Genomic DNA, 22,179 nt, shown 5'->3' on the forward strand with positions numbered 1-22,179 from the left:
GAAAACAAGGAGTGAGTTGCTTTCCTTATTTCGTTATTTGAATAGGAAATCAAGGTGTGAGTTGCTTTCCTTATTCGTGATTTGAATAGGAAATCAAGGTGTGAGTTGCTTTCCTTATTTCGTGATTTGAGTAAGAAATCAAGGTGTGAGTTGCTTTCCTTATTTTGTGATTTGAATAAGAAAACAAGGCGTGAGTTGCTTTCTTTGTTGGTATTTAAGGAATCAAAATATGAGTTGTTTTCCTTTATTTTGGTGTGAGTTGTTTTGTGGTGGTTCTGAGTTACTCATACGGGCTTGCAAAAGCTTTCCTGGTTTGTTGTGTGACAATCCGGTGCACCATTCAAACAATGTAAGGTTAATCCTGCAGGTTAGGATAATCGTGACTGAAGCTAAGGTAGCGCCTTTGCAGCTTTACGATAGGAAGCCATTTTTGTGACTTTACCGTTGATAAGGACTTCTGTTGTGTAGTTAACTCTGAGGAGCATTTACGTTTTATTTTGTGTTGACAATTTAATTTGTAAGCTTATGTAATATATGACTCTGTACGTGGAGTGGGTCAATATTGACACAGTGGGTTCAGGGTATCAATATGTAATTGGTTTAAAAGGGAAAAAGTTTCTAGCTATTTTGTATTGATGGCTGAACGATCATGCATATATAAGTATGAGATTGTATGTCGATTTTTATTTGTGTTAAAAATAAGGAGCGTGACAGTTTGGTATCAGAGCGTAAGGTACATATTTGGTTATAATATGTACTACTCAAGTGATGGCCCGTCTGCAGCGGATCCCCATCTGATGCTCTTCAGTATTGATATAATTATCGGGTATGTAGGAGTGTTGGTTGTGAGTTTGAGTGTAGAATCGTCAGAGCATTGGTCTGCTCTGTTAGTGAAGTTGTGAACTTAAGTGTAGGTTCTTTGAGTTGCTGTCTTTTGAGGAATGAGAACCTTTGGATTGAACTCTGTTTCGTGAAGTGATAAGGATTGTTTTCATGTAAAACTGTATTCTTTCGTACGGGCGTAGTTATTTGATTTTTGAAGTCATGTTGTTTGACATATACTTGTGTTTGAAGATTTTGCAAGTATTAATTAAGGGTGTTATGCTTCTTGGGTGATGGATTCACAAGGAGGTCGAGCTAGGGGTCAGGGTAGACCCATAGGCAGGGGTAGAGCTTGAGGTAGGGGTAGGATCCCTCCTGTTGAGGAGATATTCGAGGATGATGCCGAGGCATCAAATGTTGAGCTGCATGTTCCACCTGTTATGGATGTTATGGATGCCACTCGTTTGTCGAGGTTGGGTAAGGAGATTTTGAGGCTGGGAGCAGTTGGAAAGGGAATTCATCTCGTTAGTCCAAGGGACTAAGAGTGTGAGGGATTATGAGGGTGAGTTCTAGAAGAGGCGCATGACTCATCAACAGGCGCCAGCTAGGGAAGTAGCTGTACCTGTGGGGCAGGTTGCACCCGTGAGGTGTTTCAATTGCTGTGAGATGGACCATACTGCCAGGGGTTGCACGAGGCTGAAAAATATATATGTATTGGTGGCTTCGTTGTGATGTGAACAATAAATGAAATAAGTTCATTATTGCTCGAGAATGGTGAAATTGTGTATTGAGTTATGATTGTAGAATTTCATGTGTTGAGATACCATGAGTCTAGTATGACTGTCTTAAGGGAGATTTAAGATATGGTAGCTTGTGTAGGAATATATGTGTGATGATTCGAAGACATCAGTTGGATGATCGCTATCTGTGTGATGACCAGTGAAATCTGTGTGATAATTCGATGACATCAGTTAGATGATCGCTATCTGTGTGATGACCGGCAAATCTATCTGATGATTCGATGACATCAGTTGGATGATCGCTATCTGTGTGATGACCGGCTAATCTGTCTGATGATTCGATGACATCAGTTGGATGATCGCTATCTGTGTGATGATCGGTGAAATCGGTGTGACAATCACTATCTATGTGATGACCGGCGAATCTGCGTGATGATCGCTATCTGTGTGAAGACCGATGAAATATGTGTGATGATCGCTATCTATGTGATGACCAGCGAATCTGCGTGATGATCAGTTTGACGATGGTGCTCTGTGTGAGGATAAGAAGGTACCATATCCAATTCTGCTTGTGTGCTAGAATGATGTATGATAGTTGTGTACTTCTTTCTGTGTGTTGTGTTGCGTTAGGTTTTCCCTGTTGTCTAGAGTTAGACTTTGAGTGTGGCTTGTGGTGTGATGCATCCTTCATTGTTATGGTAGTAGAGGGTCTATACCACTTTGATTGTGATTACAATGACAGGTGATGAATTATGTGTGGGGCAGGTGGGGCCAGACTTTAGATAGATTTTGTCTCCCAAGATGGGTAGACACTTATTGAGTTGTGATGCATAGGCTATTGTTGATTTGAATTGAAATGACGGCTTCATTTTCAATTATTGTAATGCACTCATTATCGATGAAGTGATACAGATACTACCTTGATGACAGGATTCTGGACTCTTGTGTGATTTGTGGGTAGTGCTGCAGTCACAGAGTTTTATTGGGTAGTGTACGAGGATGGGAATTCATGAAATGATTAGGTTACCACCAAGTGGTGTGGTAAAGATTCCTACTGTTGTGATACTAGGTGGGGTACTTGTATACATTATTGATCGAGGTAAGTTGTACTTTGAGATGAAGGCATTTCTTGCTGAGAATGAGAATTGGATTTGATTTATTAGTACTTTGTGGGAGTGGTACGTGTAAATTTCGGGATGAAATTTCTTTAAGGGGGATAGAATATGATGCCCCGGAAATTCGTATTTATTTTCCGAGGATTTTCTGGAATCTAATTTATGGCTATTGGACGGTTTCGTGGTTTGTGGATGGAGCGGAAGTGTTTCGGACGAATTTTTATTCGAAAAGTGTGGATTTAGGCGGGGTTCAAGGTTGACTTTTTATATGTCAAGAATCTCAAGAAACTTCCTTCACAAAAGTCGTAGAGCGCGTCGATACGAGTTCGTGGACATGCGGAACGCGAAAATCGGAGTTCATATGAGAAAGTTGTGAGCATTTGAAGTTTTGGGAAAGTTCTATAAATAGGAGTTTCCATTTTCGGAAACTTACTATTTTCATTTTCACATTTCCATTTCCGCAAACTCTGAAAATCCTCCATTCTCTCTCCTGTTTTTTGACTGACCCGACCCGGATCCGGACGATCAGACCTGGCTTTTCCTGAGAGCTCCAGCGGTCTCCGGCCGTGAAAATAAGCCGGCTTGTTCGCTTCCTTGATCCGCTCCTCCCTGTGGTGGCCTCTAAAGGCGATTCTCCTCCACGGCGGCGTTGCAAAGCGGCACAGATTGAGGTATTCGGACCTGGTCAGAAAACGTAGCTCCGATGACGGCACGACTTCAAGCTTCCTGTTTTGAGTTCGTAGGAGCTTCCCTGATCGATCTGTGGTGCTTGTTTGGATCGATTCACATCGGAATCGGATCAACTTAAGGTGAAAAGTTCAATGCGCTTATGGCCGTGATAGGTGGCGATCTAGGCCGAGTTGGCTTGAACCTCAGGTATTAAGTTGATCTATTTGATGTTCTTGATATTTTGGACAGTTGGAGTAATCTAGTTTTGAGTTTCGGCTAATGGTGGTTGGGGTGGTTGCACCGCCAACTATGGCGGCGTTTTGGCAGCCTTCTGGCCATGTAAAGGATAGTTCCTTGTATTATATATCTTCTACTCGTCGATACGAGCGTTTTGATATATAATATGCAATTTTTGGAGATCATATTAATATATTGTGATTTTTAGGGTTGCGGACCGTTTGATGGTTCGATCCGTGAGGATTTAAGCGTCCGGTCAACTTACGACCTTGACATATCGATCGTAGAAGTATTCTAGAGACATTGGGTGCTCTCAGATGTGGTTTCGCCTCAATTGGCGTCACTTTGGGAATTTAAGTTCGATTTATGGTTTCGAACGTTATTCCTTGTGTTTCATTGACTGAATCAAGGTTGTACTTTCCTTAGGTGCTTGATAGAGTGTGTTCTGTACGTAGTCTAGTGGTGTGAAGACGCAGCAAGAATTTCGAGGTGAGTAATCTCACAAGGTTCATTTACGAATGGAATTACCTTTATCATTTTGAGAGTTATTGATTTAACTGCAAACTATAGTTGGTATTAATAGCCATTCCTGAGCGGATGACTACGTATATATATTTACGTGAAATATATATGTTTTGGTGGATTTGTGGATTTATGGAAACAATATGCATGAATGATGCTTTTTATTGTTTTGGGTTGTGGCTTTTTGGAAAACAAACTGTTATGAAATGATGATTTCTATTGTTTTGAAAAGCATTGAGATTTGTGTAACATTTTGGGTCCAGTGCGACTCCTTTAAATGTTTTATTCCGAGGGACTGTGCGGCCCGAGGATTTAATGTCACAAGTTGACTTTTGGCAGTATATCGTAAGGTTGAACCTTGGCCGAGGTGACAGGTTACAATATATTCAGTTAGAGCTCTAGTCTGTCTGCTAGTGTAATCCATGGGGTAACGGTGCGAGATTATATCTAGCTCATGAATTTGTGTTTTAAGGAACAAGGTGTGAGTTGCTTCCTTATATACGATTTATAGGAAATCAAGGTGTGAGTTGTTTTCCTTATTTCGTGATTTGAATTGGAAATCAATGTGTGAGTTGCTTTCCTTATTTCATGATTTGAATAGGAAATCAAGGTGTGAGTTGCTTTCCTTATTTCGTTATTTGAATAGGAAATCAAGATGTGAGTTGCTTTCCTTATTTTGTGATTTGAATAGGAAATCAAGGTGTGAGTTACTTTCCTTATTTTGTGATTTGAATAGGAAATCAAGGTGTGAGTTGCTTTCCTTATTTCGTGATTTGAGTAGGAAATCAAGGTGCGAGTTGCTTTCCTTATTTCGTGATTTGAATAAGAAAACAAGGCGTGAGTTGCTTTCTTTAGTTGGTATTTAAGGAATCAAAAAATGAGTTGTTTTCCTTAGTTTTGGTATGAGTTGTTTTGTGATGGTTCTGAGTTGCTCAAACGGGCTCGCAAAAGCTTTCCTGGTTTGTTGTGTGACAACCCGGTGCACCATTCAAACGGTATAGGGGTTAATCCTGCAAGTTAGGATAATCGTGGCTGAAGCTGAGGTAGCGCCTTTGCAGCTTTACGGTAGGAAGCCATTTTTGTGACTTTATCGTTGATAGGGACTTCTATTGTGTAGTTAACTCTGAGGAGTATTTATGTTTTATTTTGTGTTGACAATTTAATTCGTAAGCTTATGTAATATATGACTCTGTACGTGGAGTGGGTTAATATTGACACAGTGGGTTCAGGGCATCAATATGTAATTGGTTTAAAAGGAAAAAAGTTTCCAGCTATTTTGTATTAATAGCTGAACGATCACGCATATATAAGTATGAGATTGTATATCGATTTTTATTTATGTTAAGAATCAGGGGCATGACACCTACTCAGCTCCAAGCCCCAGCCTCATCAAGATCTTCTCCATCTCTCAATCTCACCTATCAATTTGTAATCCCTTCATAACCCACGCCCTCCACGCCACCGCCGTCTTTTCAGTGATTACCGAATCTTCTTCCCCTGCCACCTCTTTCGATGCGTATTCTCAGTTTTCTTGTTTCAATTGTTACTTCTGATCAGAATATGTTGTGTTGAGATTTTGATTGGAAATGACTAATTAGAGGAAGAAAAATGAGCAAGGTCGGGTCAAAAGCTGAAAAGTGGGTCACTATGTCAGTGCCAACACAGCTTCTGACGTCAGGTTTGAAGCCAAATTTGAAATTTGGACCTGGCTGATGGAAATTGGAAGTGCAGGGACGATCATGATTAAAAAACAAAAAAAAGGTTAGGGACCAAACTGATGTTTTTCCCAAAGTTTGAAGGGGCAAACTGAATTTAGTTTTAAAATAAATGCAAAAGTTGAGAGTAAAATGATCCTATCCAAATCTTCTTATATAATTTTTTCTTTTTTCGTTTTGAGAAGAAACTTAAGTTTTATTAGAACGATAGAGAACAAGAAGTCCTGAACCAAGCTAAAGGACTTATAACTAACAAGAGCAAAAGAACTTCAAGATAATAACATTAATCAAGTCACTATAATTTTCCAATAAACAAAAATGTTAGATCTATAGATTTATACCTAAAAAAGGGAAGTATTTGAAGTGTACAAAAAATATTTCTACTTTAAGCTTTGCACTACCACAAAATTGAAGAGATAGAGAAATATAGTGTGTCTGAAGAGCTAGAGAAGATAAGGGAAAAAAAGTGATATACCTTAAGCAAGAAGTGAAAATTTCAGTAAAAGATTCCGTTAAATGAAGTATGATCCATTAGTTGATGAAGTAACATGACCATATATCTTCATGTATAATGTAATCATTATTTTTTTTTTTTCATTTTGAGAAGAAACTTAATTTTTATTAGAATGATAGAGAACAAGAAGTCCTGAATCAAGCCTAAAGGACTTTAAACTAACAAGAGCAAAAGGACGTCAAGATAATAACATTAATCAAGTCACTACAATTTTTCAATAAAAAAAGAAGTTATAGATCTATAGATTTATACCCAAAAAATGCAAGCATTTGAAGTGTACAAAAAATATTTCTACTTTAAGCTTTGCACTACCACAAAATTGAAGAGATAGAGAAATATAGTGTGTCTAAAGAGCTAGAGAGGATGAAGGGAAAAAAATGATATACCTTAAGCAAGAAGTGAAAGTTTCAGTAAAATGATTCCATTAAACGAAGTTTACTATCGTAGATGAAACAATGGTCATCCCTCCTTCCAAGGAAGGAGATGAAGACCTGTATAGAAGAGTTGCTTTTGCAATTCCTGATTTGTGCGTAGGCATGTCATGCCCTGAATTTTGAATAAAGAAAACCGAAACGCGATAAACTCAACGATTCGTACAAATTGCATACTAACGAATGCTAGTAGGTATAGCATTCTGTCTGACAATCCAGGCAAGTCACTAGAAACAGTATGAACAAGTACCCCAAGTCCTTGATATGAGCATTTTATGCGACATTTATGTTGTTAGTCCCTATATTAATCTTTGTTAATTTTCTCTATTTTATCTTTATTTGTTTACTTTTGTGTTTATTAGGTATTTTGGAGCAAATATATGAAAAGAAGGTAATAAAGGGAAAAAGAGGCGTAAATAAGGTAAAGCTAGTAATCCTGGCCCGAGAAAGAGACCTTGATGGATCGAGGAGCCCAATTCATGGAGATTACGCAAAAAAAGATATTCTCATAGATATTGATGATGACATTGCGTATTTTCATTGGACAAGTTACGTGGAGAAGCAATTGATTTCGATGAATCCTAAACTTGATTTTAAGATTTTTTCTACTTTCTTTTTCTTCTATGAAACTCTTTGTGCTTTCATTCAAACAATGAGTAACTAATTTCTTAGTAGTTGGCCTCAATCATGATTGTATTGCTATGCTATGACTTTTAGTTAGTTAGTTTTATTTGTTTAATGGATGAAACCCTAATTTCTATTTTCACTTTTCATTCATCATCCCATCATAAAACCGGTTATGCAATTGAGGCCAATCTTTGCGTCTGCCGTTTAAGCACTCTAAACTACCCTCATTGTTCCACTCGCTTCAATTCTCAGCCTCCACCGTTTTGAGAAGACGAGCATGACGATGTGAATGAGAGCGTGGACAACGAGATCAACGATCACTAGCTCCCCCAATCCCTTCTCAGCCATCATCTGTACTCCTCAACAACAACATGCCTATCTCTCTATCTCCGCCGGTGAGTACTGAACTGGATGAATAGTTCTAGAACAGATCGATTCGCATGAAGCAACTCGTTCTAATTCAGCTCCACGCGAGTTCGTCATGATGGAGTTTGCAAAGCCAAGTGGAGCGATGAGGGGGAGCTAGCTTGATGAACCGGCGAGCAGTTCAGAGGTTCCTGCAAGTGCTGATCACGACCGAGGGCAATTTGATCATTAAATTTGATTAAAATTAGGCTTATAGCACTGGCTACAATTCAAGGGCTTAAAAAGAAATAATGGAAAAAGAAGGGCTTCATATGAACAAAACTCTAAGAAAGGAGGCTTTGAGGGACTGCTCAACAAAACAACGAAAAAGGAAAAACAAATTAAAAAAAAACCCTAATTTTGAAGGTCGAAGATAAAATAAGAAGAAAGACGGTGAAACAACAGCACCGTCTCATTGAATCCTCCGACATCTGAATCCTCCAACATTTTCTCATTGAAATTCAAGCTCAACCATGGAAGTCCAGGAGTCACAGGATCGGAAGTCGAGCTCCGACTCCATCTACAGCCTATTCTTGCCGACCATGGGCGTCCGCAACACCGCCGTGGAGCTTCTGTTCAATTTCCTCACCACTTCCGACGAGGCCGAAGTCGAGGCTCGCCTCTTCGAGAAAGACGCCTTCGCCGCCACCAGAATGATGATCCGAACGATCTACTCCGAGGAGATCAGCGATCGCATGGTGGAGGTCCTCAAGGCTAAGAACACCGGCGCTTCTGCTGCTGGAAAGGGCACCCTGTTGTTGCCGGATGATGGCAGGCCTAAGCCCTTCGTGGGCCTTATTATCAAGAATCTCAGCAGTCCCTCCTCTCCCTTGACACACTTCGGCACCTTCTCCACCGACGAGGCCAAAGCCCTGGCTCCCTTCATCGAGCAAGAAGCCTACCTCACCGCCAGGATGAAGATCCGTAAGACCTACAACCGTGAGGTCTGCAAGCGCGTGTTGGAGATCAAACACAAGAACGCCGCCGCTTCTGCTGCTGGAAACATCGCGTCGGAGACTGAGGAACTGTGGTGTGCTTGCGGCAATTGCCAGTGAGTATGTCTAAGACTGAGGAATTGTCAGTGTTGGCCATTTGTAGCTTTAAATCTATTTCGTACTGATTATGGATTTCTTATGATGCCTACTCTAGTATAACAACCTTCTCTGTATTTTTATCGCAATATGCTTCCATTTTTTGTGTTTTATATGATGCGGTGGTTTGGTGTTTCGTTAGTATCCATCTGCTTTCTTAAACAATATAATGAAATCCATGCATTCTCAATTGGAAATTTTCGTTTACTGCTCATTTACTATATACGAAAGCTCTTACACTGTTCATAAGCACTGTTCATCACTGTTCATCACTGTTCACATCGGAAATGGCGGTTCTGCCCTCGAGTTTCTATACAGAGATAAAAAAAGGCGTGAGTTTTGTGGTGTGTTCTGGAAGCCTTCAGTCAATCGCAAACTGTTCATTCTACTTTCGGTTTTGCTCTTAGATAGAGACGCATCGTCAAAGGTAGGTATGAACTGTATTGATCAAGCTGTGAGATATAAAGGTTGGGCTAGCTTAAAGCAAATAGGAAGGGTTTGGTTTTCACAGCTTTTGAATTTTTGATTTGTTGTAGCGTTTTGGATTGTGAATTTGGGTTTGTTTTGTGAATCGGAGAGATCCAAAATTGTGGTAGCATTTTGTTTTGTGAATTTTGATTTGGTTTCTATCAGAAGGATTGGCATGTGTGAAAATTTGGGTTGTGATTTTGTTTTTGAAATTTGAAGTGCTTTTGATTGAATTGTTCATAGGTTGAATTTGCTTTCTTTATTTTTGTAGTGTGCGCTAAGTCTAGAGGTTGTACGTATTGAAGGGGTGGTGATTTATTTGGGGACACCTACTGAAACTGGCATAGCAGATTATTTATAAGCTCCATTTGCTTTTGATGAAGCTAACAGTTCAGCTAATCTCTACTCTCTAGCTTGGTGCCCACTACTCCTCAAATAATCTATTTTAGGTATGTATACAAGTGCAATCGGTCACATATGTTTTCTTAATTTGATCTACATAGTACATTTAGACATATATGGTTTCATGTTAAACAACATGGTATCACTACTAGAATTATGGCCCCAGACATCGGCCAAAAACCGATGAGAAACAAAAACCCGACCGATGTCTTTGTGGGTGATGAGAAAGATCCAAAAAATGCAGACATCGGTTTTTAGCCGATGTCTAGTATTCGTGTAGACATCGGTTCCTAATTATAAATCGATGTAAATAGGTTTAAATGATAACAAACTTACATGTTTTACTATTGTTAAACCCACATTTTATTGTATTTAATGCTTAAAGAAATATAGATTACACAACACAAGTTTGTGTTTTAACATCGTTATTGATTTAAGAACCGATGACTGATACTGTTACAGACATCAGTTCCTATTTTGGAACTGATGATGGAATTGATGTCTGGTACTCAGTAATATATCGTTTTCGACAAAAAATCGATGTCTATATATTTTAGTAACATCGATTTCCATTTTGGAACTGATGTCTGGTACTCAGTAACATATCGTTTTCGACAAAAAATCGATGTCTGTATATTTTAGTAACATCGATTTCCATTTTGGAACTGATGTCTGGTACTCAGTAACATATCGTTTTCGACAAAAAATCGATGTCTGTATATTTGAGTAACATCAATTTTCATTTTGGAACTGATGTATCTGTATTACTAGACATCAGTTTTTATGGTTAAAACTGATTTCAACTTTATATCTAGACATCACATTATATAAAGAGGATGATGTCCACAAAATATATAGCTGCTGTTATAAATTGCAATTTCGATAGTTGACAAGAGTTATTTGAATATTGGGCTATTACAAGGATGATATCCAGAAAATATATATCTGAAATAATCATCCTTAACAGTTTACAAAATGGGCAAAATAAAACCCCAATTCACCTACTACAAGGCTAGCCTAGTAATTAGTATTCATGTTTGTTCATAATTGCTACAAAAATGTTAATTAAAAGCTAGCCTACCTCAAAAAAGAGGCTGGCTTTCCTAACTTCTTGAATATAAGCAACCCCCATTACACCTGACAATCCTGCACATCACAGCACAATACTCAATCAAGAGGATGCCAGCACAAGGCATATGATAAGCGACTGCTAAGACACTACTAATCAAGTGATGACTATACTGGCCGTGCGATATCAAACCAAGAGAAACACACATGCACATGAAAAATGAGATCAGCACAGACCTTTACATAGTAACGTAATGTTTTTCTTCAACTTCGTTATCAGATTAGGGTTCTCCTCAAGAACATCAATGGCAGTAATGGCAGCACTCGCAAGATATGGGGGCAAAGAAGTAGAAAAGACGTACCCAGAACTGCTCAATCGCTGCCACAGACAACACCCCAAAACTTATTCTTTTGGACATAATATATTATATCCAGGCAAAGACATAACCATTATGACAATAAGACAACAAAATTCTTGTTAGAATTCCATTCTATTGATACACACATCAGTAACCATATCAGTTTCATAGAATATAATGACCATACCTGGTGATCAGTAACTCTAGCACTTCCAGTGCAGATCCTCCTTCTTTCTCTAATATTATTTTGGGGAAATTACTATTCACACCCTATACTCTGGGTGTGTCGACAGTTTAGTCCCTAACGTTTTAATTTTAACAGATAACTCCCCAAACATTCAAATCTCACACAATTTGGTCCAAAATGACCATTTTATCCCTCACTTCCTTTTTTTTATTTTTATATATATATATATTTCTTCTCTCTCTCTTTTTGTTATTTTTTTTGCTTTTCTCTCGACTCAAAACGAGAGCTCTGCTCTCCCCTCTCTCTCTCTCTCTCTCTTCTCGCCAACTCACCTGAGCCTCCCTCGTCGTCTCGCCACCAATCCGACCATTCCACCCTCCATTTCCATCGAATTTCATCAAATTAAGAGCCTTTAACGAAAACCCACCTCCAAACTCACCACCATTATATATCTAATCCCCGATCCGGGTCGGACTCCATGTCATCCATGAGATGAAACAAAGCCCACGATGAGGAGGAAGACCGACCCGGGTACCTAGAAGCCCGCTGCTTCTCAGCACGGTACCGCTTGCGGAGCTTCTTCATCTTATGACGGCACTGCAACGCGGTCTTGGGAGGCAAGGATGGAACCGCGGAAGCCTTGGCGGCGGCGACGTGGTCCTTGAAGATAAAGGAGAGCATGCAGAGAGAGAGATGAGAGACAGACATCTGGCTTCTGCAAACAGAGAGAAAAGAGGATTCAGTTTGATCTGTTTGGTTTTGCAGGTAAGACTTGATTTCAATTTCGATTTCGATTTATGAATTCATGGATGAATTATCAACTAAATTAGATTTGGAGCGAGAAGGGAAGTTGATTATGTGGAATTGGGGATTTGAGGGTTGGCCCGATGAATCCGGGTCAGGAAGAACAAGCGCGAAGTTCAACAAGCGAAGAGGTCTTGGCTCAGTCCTAGCAGGAATTTCTTGATGGGTCGCCCAATCCTGTGGTTATGGAGAAAATGGTATATGCTGTTTTTGATTTCTTGCTCTATCTGTCTTAATTTGTGATTTTTTTTCCTCTGGGTTTAGTAATTTAGGGATTTTGGGATTGTTTGATCGTGGGTTGTTGTTTTGCATTTGATTTTGGTTGTGGGATTTAATTTTTGTGACTGGCTTTCAGTTGCTGAAGGAATGGGGGAAGTGAAAGGGGTGACATGTAGTGCGAGTTGGTGGTGTTGAAATTGTTGCAATATTATCTTATTTGGCTAGTGCTGAATGATGCATGCTATGTTAGCTTGAAGGTGAACTATGATTTTGATCTCAATGAATGTAGTTGAAACTGGAAGTACAGGGGAGTGCAGCAGAGACCAGGGAGAAAATGGGTGGCGGAGATTTGTGACCAGCGTCGCGTGGTTCGAGTTTGGCTCGGGACGTTCCAGACGGAGGAGGAGGCAGCCAGGGCTTATGACATAGAGGCGATCAAGTTCCGAGGAGAGAGAGCAGAGCCGTCTTTCTGAGCCGAGAGAGAGAGTGAGAGAGAAGCAGAAAAATAAAAAAGAGAGAGAAGAATTATAAAAAAAAAAAAAAAAAAGGAACTGAGGGGTAAAATGGTCATTTTGGACCAAATTGTGTGAAATTTGAATGTTTGGGGAGTTATCTGTTAAAATTAAAATGTTAGGGACTGAACTATCGACGCACCCAAAGTACAGGGGGGCCTAGTAATTTCCCCTATTATTTTCATGACAACAAGATCGCACTCCACTTGTCCTATCATAGATTTTACTTTCTCCTTCCTTTGAACATCTCTAATAATTTAAAGGCACAGAGGTCTTCATGGTTCAATCAAACGAACTGCATTATTCTCTCTCGCAGATTCTACAGTCTAGTACATGAATTGCTACCGTACAATGCTTAAGTCGTTTGGAACCAAGTATAAATCTACGAGTATTATCACTCATCGACTTGTTAATTCCTCCTTCATCCAATAGCAGGCAATTAAATGAACAAAGGACTTGCTGATCTTGCTTGGAAAGATAGAGCCAAAGAAAGTTAAACATGCGAAGGTGATGAGTCTCGGGGCCGACACTCCTTTATTTACACACCAAATAGAATAGTTCATATCTATGTTGTTTATGCAAAAGTTTAGCAAAAAGAAAAACAGAGAATTTCATGAAAAAGGTTATAAAAGAAAAATATGCTAGATGGAAATCATAAAAAAAAAAAAGAAGCAAATAAGAAAAGCTGGTAACAAAACTCTAGAAGGATCATGAAAGACGGAAATCTGTTATATCATATTTAACGCCAAATAATTATCAACATCACACATCCCTGAAAATTATACCACTCATGCTTTTCTTCTTCTTCTTCTTCAAATTGTAACTTGCTTTTTGAGATACGTCATATTATGTCCAAAGATCAGGAGTTTAGGACCCAATGGATTGATAACCTTGTCCGTATCTAAACTTTTAGCAACTGAATGAAAAATAATTTGCCGACTTATACAATTTCAAGTATACCAAATAGGAACAAAAAATATTGGAATCTATAGAGAACATAGCATCATATATAACCGGTTTATTATCGAAAGAATAGACGGCTAAAAGGAACTTATATTGAGCATCTATGACCCAAATATCCTTGTTCAGAGTGTAAACTGCAACGCGGATCTCTCACTTAGTGTAGATACCTCTACTAGCAAGGCTAGTTTGCTACCTCACCAAGCATAAACAACACCCTCATGGGATCCAACCGCTACTTGCATCTTGTAGCCCTATGTTCAAGCTACGCTACGGTATCCGGAAGTCGTAAATCCGTCGCCGGGAAGCCACCTTCCCGGTCTTGCCAAGTTGCCTCCACAATATGCTTCTCTAGACTAGAATAGTGACTTTGAGTCCCACATCTAAGAAAATGTAAATGAGGGAGCCTCCTTCCCCTATAAAAGGACACTCCTCCCACAACTCAAGACATCCCCATTACATCTCTTGTAATCTTGTTAGGCCGCAAGGCTCGACACACTAGTACACATTCAAGTGGACGTAGTTTCCAGCTAAGGCGGGAGACGAACCACTATACATTCCGTGTCACTCTCTCTCACTCTTTACTTATCGTTAATTAGATCCCTACGGATCCAAACGTTAACATTGGCGCCGTCTGTGGGAAGCCAACACAAAGGCTTCGTCACTTACCACTAAGTTAAGTCATCTTAACATAATTTTTCTTTGAGTTGTATAGTTGATATTTTTAGCGGCAACTTGTGCCATATGCCAAATCAAGGCTGGTCAACTCCGAACAAACGCGGTCAACTCAGTCAACGCCCACAAGAAAAGTCAACGCTACACTACCTGAAAAAAAAAATCTGCCAATTTGCTCTGGACACCCAGAGGTCCACTTTGGCGTTCTTCAGTCATCATCAGCGCCTCCGCTGAACTGTACACCGCTAGCCACGCACTGCTGGCTAGGAGCTCTGCTCTAATAACCATCCTCCGCTAGCTGTTGTCAACAAGCTCCACCAATAGGCAACCACCGCACAGCTCTGCCAATAGCTCGCCAACGCTCCTCCAACCGCTAAGTAGGGCCCCGCGAGGAACTCATGTTCTTCGATCAGCGGCAACACCAACAAGCACAGCTCGTTACAGCCACCAAGCCCCATCATCTTCGGAGTCAAAATCTGGACACCAGGCTCATCCACGATCAAATCAGAAACCATGTTCAGCAATTGATGTCTTCATCATCAGCACGGCCAAGTGCTAAAAACCTCCTCACCGCTGGCACAATAGCAGCCAACCGCTGAACTACGCCTCCGCTGGGCTTCCCACCTCCGCTGACTCCAACAGTCCGCTGCCACATCAAGCATATTGGGCCTCCGCTGACTCCACCAGTCTCCGGTGCCACATCACCGAGGCCAACGGCAGCGATGGGCGCCGCTAGCAATCATTCGCCAAGCTTCCTTCACTCTTCAACAGCGCTGTGCCCCACTCCAGCTGGCCACGTTATACCTCCGCCGGCAAAGCACCGCCGACCATGACCCGCTGATGTCCCAAGCTCCGCTCCGCTGGACAAGGGCTCCGTCCGCCAAAGAATTCGGCCGAACTCAAAACCGCCACTGCACTGCAGCTCCGCTGAGCTCCAAGTCCGCTGCATTTCATTTGATCAAACCAAACTTGAGGTCATCTCAGTTGATCAACCAGCCCCAGCTATCCGTACAGGTCTCCAGCCCAGAGTTCCGCTAGCCACATCGCCGCTGGGCTTCACCGCTAGGAGTCACAGCTGACCAAAGCTCCTCTACCGCCAGTAAAGCTCCGCTTCGCCGAGCATTACCGCTGAGCAGCACCTCCGCTGAGCAGCTGCAAAATTCCAGTCCGGTCCTCCGCCGACTCTCCACTGCACACTGCACAACTAGCTACAAACACCGCCAGGACACACCAGTGGCAAAACCTCCGCCGAGATCGTCCACTGGGCATCACCACTATGCTTCTCCGCCGGTCATGCTCCAATGGATGCGAAAGCCAACCACCGCTAGCGTCCTCCGGTAACCATCGCCGCTAGCCAAGGTTTCTCCGCTGACCATCAAAGCTCTACTCTGCCAACAGGCAGCGGCCTCCCCTGGCATTCACCACTGGCCAAGCACCGCCGAATATCACCCATGGCCCCGCTATTGCAAACCGCTAGCAAACAACGTCGCCAACCTCCGAGCCTCCGCCGAGCTCTGAGTGTCCGCCGAACGTCGATCCTCCGCTGAGCTCAAGTGTCGAATCACAGCTGTCTCCGCCGAGCTCCAAGCGAGCACATGCTCCGCTGAGCTTCACTGCCGGATAGCTTCACTGCTGGATAGCCTCCGCTAGGCATCACCGCTGAATTTCACCGCTGGGTACCACCGCTGAACACCAGTTCTCCGCCGAGCATCAAGTCTCCGCTGAGCTCCAAATCTATTGAATTTACTATGGGTACCTGGATCATTGATCAGGACACCCAACCACCCCTTCTCTGGACTTCCACCGAGTACTCCATATCTAACATCTTCTATCAACACCCAAGTATCTGTTTGGGCAACACCAACGTCAGGAGAGCTCTCAACTGACCAGAAACCCAACCTCATCTCCCATCGTCTTCGATCAGCGTCGGCCACTGCTGATCGTCACCTCTTTGACGGCTCTCAGTCTATGCTGGAAAACACGGAGCCTCAACGCGAGTCCCCTCATCATCCACTGCTCATTGACAGCCCCCAGTCAACCTCTGCTCGTTGTTCTTAATAATTACTTCTGCAGAAGAAAGCTAATCTGAGCACATAGAAGTAACGCGCAAGCACCCAACCACAATAAACAGATAAGTTAAATGACTATCTCAAATATCTACATGCTTTCAATTATACAAGCATGCCAACGAATTGTTAGAAGTTCCAGACTTCTAGTTTACAAGTCTATCTTGCTCACTACATTGCACATACCGACATATATATGGAGTTTCGGGCACCACGTGTGCAATGCCTCTTATCAAGACCTGGTAGACATACACGTATAGCAGTACAACACACATCCACAATTTCTTTACATGATCTACTATATATTATTGAAATTGGCTGCATATCAGTGGTACCACAATAGGGCAGCTCAATGATGTTCTGTGATTGATAAATGTGCTACTTTAATACAATATGTTCAAAGCCATGTACAGATCGGTACGCATGGACATGTTTATATCCATTGAGTTGTATATTGGCTGCATGCGCCAATCTTATTAACTCACGAGTACATACGCATGTAGTATCATGATTAGTTATCAAGAGGATAGCTCCATATATGTGTGTCTATAGGTACATATGCTTAGCCTCTTTGCCAGCTAACTTGTCAGTATTTATAATCTTTTGTGATTAAAAGAACATGCCCAGATGCCAAACACATGATATTCTCATATCTCTATATTGACCACATGATTAGCTAACTTACACACAAACATGTATCTTTGACATCAATTGTCAAAACCAATTGTATATTTATCTAGCTTAGCCTTATTCGAGCTATAATGCACATAATGCACGCTGAATCCATGCTGTTGTGTTGTTCATATGTAATATACTCATCATTGATCAATAAGTTCATACCTCAAAAGCTTAGATGAGCATTCACCCTCTTCGGGGACTTGTATCTCACATATGTGCTCTTACGGCCATCTCTCATTGTTTGTTAGACATGCACATTTGACATGGTAAATTCCATCGAAAATTCTTCTCTAAATTTCATTGCTAATCAAACATGTCATTGTCATCAACTACTATATCGCCTATACACTTTCCTAAATATTTTATCAAAGTATACATGCAAGTTACTAGTATCGACTTTACAAATTCATTTACTAATCACCTATTTTGTTGCAAGGAGACATAATCACCGATTACCTCTCTCCAATTAGCGAAATCATCATCCTTCTACTAAGGAACTTCGCCAAAGCAATATTGGAGCGTCATGCTTGGACAACTCCAACATGATTTGGGTACTTACATCATTTCCAACTCCAACTCGCTCCAAATCGGCATACGATAAGTAACTATGTCTTATCTCTTGCGCTCTTACAATTAGAGCCTTTGCCATGACTATTCATGTCTTCATGACCCTTAAGCATGCCTACAAAATGTTATTAGCAACTTTACTACAAGTACATGCTACACACATACATGCTTAAATTCAATTACTTGTGACATGCATCTAGAAGCTTGTGACACTTACGACTTAATTAAACATGCTCGGATAAACGACTTGTTCGGGTTACGACTCGCTTGGGTATCGAGTATAGCCACGACTTGCGCTTGGACCACGCCTCGCATGCTCGCACAACGCCTACACACTCAACTACACCCAACTTGCTCAAACAACCCAACTTGCTCGATCATGTCCAACATGTTTTACTTAAGCCTCAAGTTCACAAACGCTTCATTCTATGTCACCGGGACTACTCCCACAAAATTACTTTGGACACCCATTACACTTGCCACTATCTATTGTGCGTGTTATATGGCCATAAGATCCACATATACAACTACCAATATTTTACATGTTCATACACATTAATGGAATATTGAGTTCTTCTACCATTTGTTGCTTACAACAAAACGAATTCTTTTCGCATTCCATTAATACGAGCGGTAACCAATACAACAAGCATTCTACATATGCGCGTTTTTGTCTCATTGTGTAGGTTAAAAGAGTCCCTTCTTGCTTATGGATCTCGGGGACTTGTAGGGGCTAGGCGCCTCTCGGACATTGTTTATGCTTGATGACTTCATGATTATAACTCCCCAACTAAGAAGCTTCTCTTACTCGGGGACTTCGGGGCCTTGTAGATACCTCTACTAGCAAGGCTAGTTTGCTACCTCACCAAGCATAAACAACACCCTCATGAGATCCAACCGCTACTTGCATCTTGTAGCCCTATGTTCAAGCTACGCTACGGTATCCGGAAGTCGCAAATCCGTCGCCGGGAAGCCACCTTCCCGGCCTTGCCAAGTTGCCTCCACAATATGCTTCTCTAGACTAGAATAGTGACTTTGAGTCCCACATCTAAGAAAATGTAAATGAGGGAGCCTCCTTCCCCTATAAAAGGAGACTCCTCCCACAACTCAAGACATCCCCATTACATCTCTTATAATCTTGTTAGGCCGCAAGGCTCGACACACTAGTACACATTCAAGTGGACGTAGTTTCCCGCTAAGGCAGGAGACGAACCACTATACATTCCGTGTCACTCTCTCTCACTCTTTACTTATCGTTAATTAGATCCCCACGGATCCAAACGTTAACACTTAGGGAACTAACCTTTCTGTAGTCTGAGATGTCGCAGCCAAGCATGTCCAGAGCTGTAAAGTTTGACTTAATGATCTCAGTAGCATTGCCACCTTAATCTTCATACCAGCACCATGGAATCCAGTGATTTTTTTCTGGAAGATCAAAAGATCTAGGTGGCAACTTTACTGAAATCATTATGTCAGTAATTCATCTGTCTCTAAATCACCTCCTAATGCTTCACCTATTCTTCCTACCTTACTATACCTCTCTACCATATGAAAGTACCCATATATCTTCTTATCATCTTACTCTGTATCAGGTCCAGCCTTGATTTTATAGTCTGCAAATGATATAACATCCCTTTAGTAATCAATGGGAAAAATACTATTTCCTTTTTGCACACACTCACTAGCACCAAAGCATGACTTCACAAGACATGTGAATCACAAGCATATTATAGTCAAGGAGAAAGACAATAACCCGGATGGAGCAGATCTGCCATGGTCCCTCTCAACATTATTTTCCTTAAACATAGCCACATATATCTGCTCTTACTGGAAAGCAGTCCCACTTCTCAAAATCATACTAGATATTTATCCTCATTCCACGGCCATAGCCATAGCTCAGCCACACACAGAGAAGCTTTTAGTATTTAACCTATATTTGAACTTTACCAGATATATACACTAACTTTCATTTTGGATCATTTCACCTTGAATTCCATATTATATGCTGTAAAAGTTTTGTTTCCTAGCTAAATTCTTTAAAAGCTATCTGTTCATGTCATGGCCTTAAATCTACATCTCATGGAGTGATGAAAGTTAGTAGAAAATACCTTTAACATTGGACAACTTGAGATTCTATTAGAAGGCAGGGTTTAACTATGCTACAAGTGAGGTTTCTTCTCCTCTACAAGTGACATTTTTTTCTATTAGAAAATAAACTTGAAGTCTAAACTTGTATACAAAGAATCTAAATTACCTCAGCACATGCTTGTTCTTTTTCCCATTCACTGCTCCAAATCTGCTCCACAGAAACTCGACCCATTCAATGAAACTTTTCTTTTCTTGCAAGATGATCGATTTATAGCTTGTCCACTCGGTGGAAATTCCACAAATAAGCTCCATGAATCACACACTTTACGCAAGCACCTATAAAAGAATGCATTCAACACAAAGTCAGAGATACAATGTCATATCAGAAAGCAGAAGAATCAGAAGCATATAATCAAACTAGACATTTAGCAAGTTTAGTTAAGAATCCAGGATACATGTCATATCAGAAAGCAGAAGAATCAGAAGCATATAATCAAACTAGACATTTAGCAAATTCATATGTGGTGATATGCAAATAGTAGCATAACTAAAAACTTTATTCATTGAGACAAAAGTTGACAACTAAATTAGTAACACAGATCTTTTCTTTCAAATCCCATGAGGAAGTATAATCAAATTACAATTTACAACAATGCCTCAACACTTCTGACTCCTTGTTTTGTTAAGTTACGAATATAAAAAGCAGTTCAATGGATTAAAGGTGGTGCGCAAGCAAAGTGTATTGTTCCACAAGAAAAAAGTACTGGCATAAAACTTTCACACAAACCTTCTCTGTTAAAGGCTTCTTAGGGGGCTTGTAACTTTTCTGGGAGAATAGAAAAACAATGACCGCAAAAAGAAGTACTTCTACAAAAAGATGTCCTGCAAGAAAAAGGCCAAACAAGAGAGATTTGTTGATCAGAAACTATCCCAGACATTCAAGAGAGATTTTTTCAAGCAAACAAAATTGAAAACCCAGAAACAACCCATAGGGGATATTCAATAAGTCAATGAGAATTTCCATTCAAGTCAATTATCCCAATAATCCCAATTTCAGCAAAATAAAGTTTAAACAAGTTAACACTCCACACCCATACCAAAAGAAAAACCAGATCTAGAGTGGTATTACCGTAGCCCATCGCCCTGAACCAAATATTTTGCAGCCACCAGAAACAAATACCCAAGTCCCTGCCAAAACATCAAAATCATGCTATAAACAAAGTCTAGACCCATTTACCTGCCACCATATATAATCCGTAGACTCATTCTGAAAAGCTTAAAACAAATCGAGACATGATCCCTAATTTCTTTTTCAGTTTTCTCCAACCACCAGATATCTGAGCTTGAGCACTAATTGGAAGAATATGTGAGATGATAAGAACCGTATCAAAAGTTCATAAATTTAAGATTGGGTAATCAGGTTGGGTCTTACTATTTCGAGCAATAACGAGCTCTTGGAGCTCTAAGATCTGACTGTTGAACCCGACGATCAACCAATCCAACGACACCTCTGCTTTCTCCGCTTTCATCTCACTCTCTCTTCACAAGAAAAAGACGATGACACGCCGGATAGAAAATTAGTATTGGTGGTGGGGAGAAGAGAGAGAGGACCTACGCTGGTGGTGGTCGGAGAACGAGCTCGAGGCCTCTCAGGTCTGAGAACGAGCTCGAGGCCTCTCAGGTCTGAGAACGAGCTCGGGGCGGGTCAGGTTGGAGAACGAGGTCGACGCGAAGAAGGAGGCATGCGCTGGAGTCAAAGTGAGAGTTAGTAATTAGGGTTTGTAAGTTTTAGACAGAGTGAAAAAATTCTAAGGGTTGGGGAAATGAATATTTTGGTCCCCCCGCGTATCTGAAAATTTCAACTTAGTCCCTCCGCGTTTTTAAAATTTTTCCAACGAAACGTTTCTCATCGTTTCAGTTGGTGAGTGATGTCTATAATAACAATAGAAATCGGTTTTTTCACAAACTGATGTTAGCACGATTTTTAACATCAGGTGCAATCCTGACCGATTTAATAGTGGCGATGTCTAATGACATTATTCTAGTAGTGTATGCACTGATAGTCATTATCACCTGATATATAACTATATTTTCTTATGATAAAAGGATGATATGAGATACAAATTAGTTCATATATTAGCGTTGATCGATGAGAATCACATAGCGTTGTCTATCTCTGAGATAAAATTGTATATGCATAACATGAAACAGATTCTTTTTCTTTTCTTTACTCATACA

General features: G+C 40.7%; 1 protein-coding gene across 1 annotated transcript; it reads right to left on the bottom strand.

The window, feature by feature from the left end:
- Positions 1–10,762: 10,762 nt before the first annotated feature.
- LOC121052813 (long chain base biosynthesis protein 1-like) lies at positions 10,763–12,053 on the bottom strand. The gene is made up of 4 exons (XM_040518697.1): positions 11,908–12,053; positions 11,373–11,421; positions 11,064–11,205; positions 10,763–10,904 (listed from the first exon to the last, which is right to left on the bottom strand). The coding sequence occupies exons 1-4, from the start codon at positions 12,051–12,053 to the stop codon at positions 10,831–10,833; spliced, it is 411 nt and encodes a 136-aa protein (XP_040374631.1). The 3' UTR covers positions 10,763–10,830.
- Positions 12,054–22,179: the final 10,126 nt, after the last annotated feature.

The sequence above is a fragment of the Rosa chinensis genome, chromosome 4, assembly GCF_002994745.2.
Source record: "Rosa chinensis cultivar Old Blush chromosome 4, RchiOBHm-V2, whole genome shotgun sequence".
NCBI classification, from domain to species: domain Eukaryota; kingdom Viridiplantae; phylum Streptophyta; class Magnoliopsida; order Rosales; family Rosaceae; genus Rosa; species Rosa chinensis.

Coding starts and splice junctions, on each gene's coding strand:
- LOC121052813 (XM_040518697.1), bottom strand. CDS start 12,053: ATGCTCTCCTTTATCTTCAAGGACCACGTCGCCGCCGCCAAGGCTTCC. Junction 11,422..11,907: donor GAGAAGCAGCGGGCTTCTAG/GTACCCGGGTCG, acceptor AAATAATATTAG/AGAAAGAAGGAGGATCTGCA. Junction 11,206..11,372: donor CTAGAGTTACTGATCACCAG/GTATGGTCATTA, acceptor TGTCTGTGGCAG/CGATTGAGCAGTTCTGGGTA.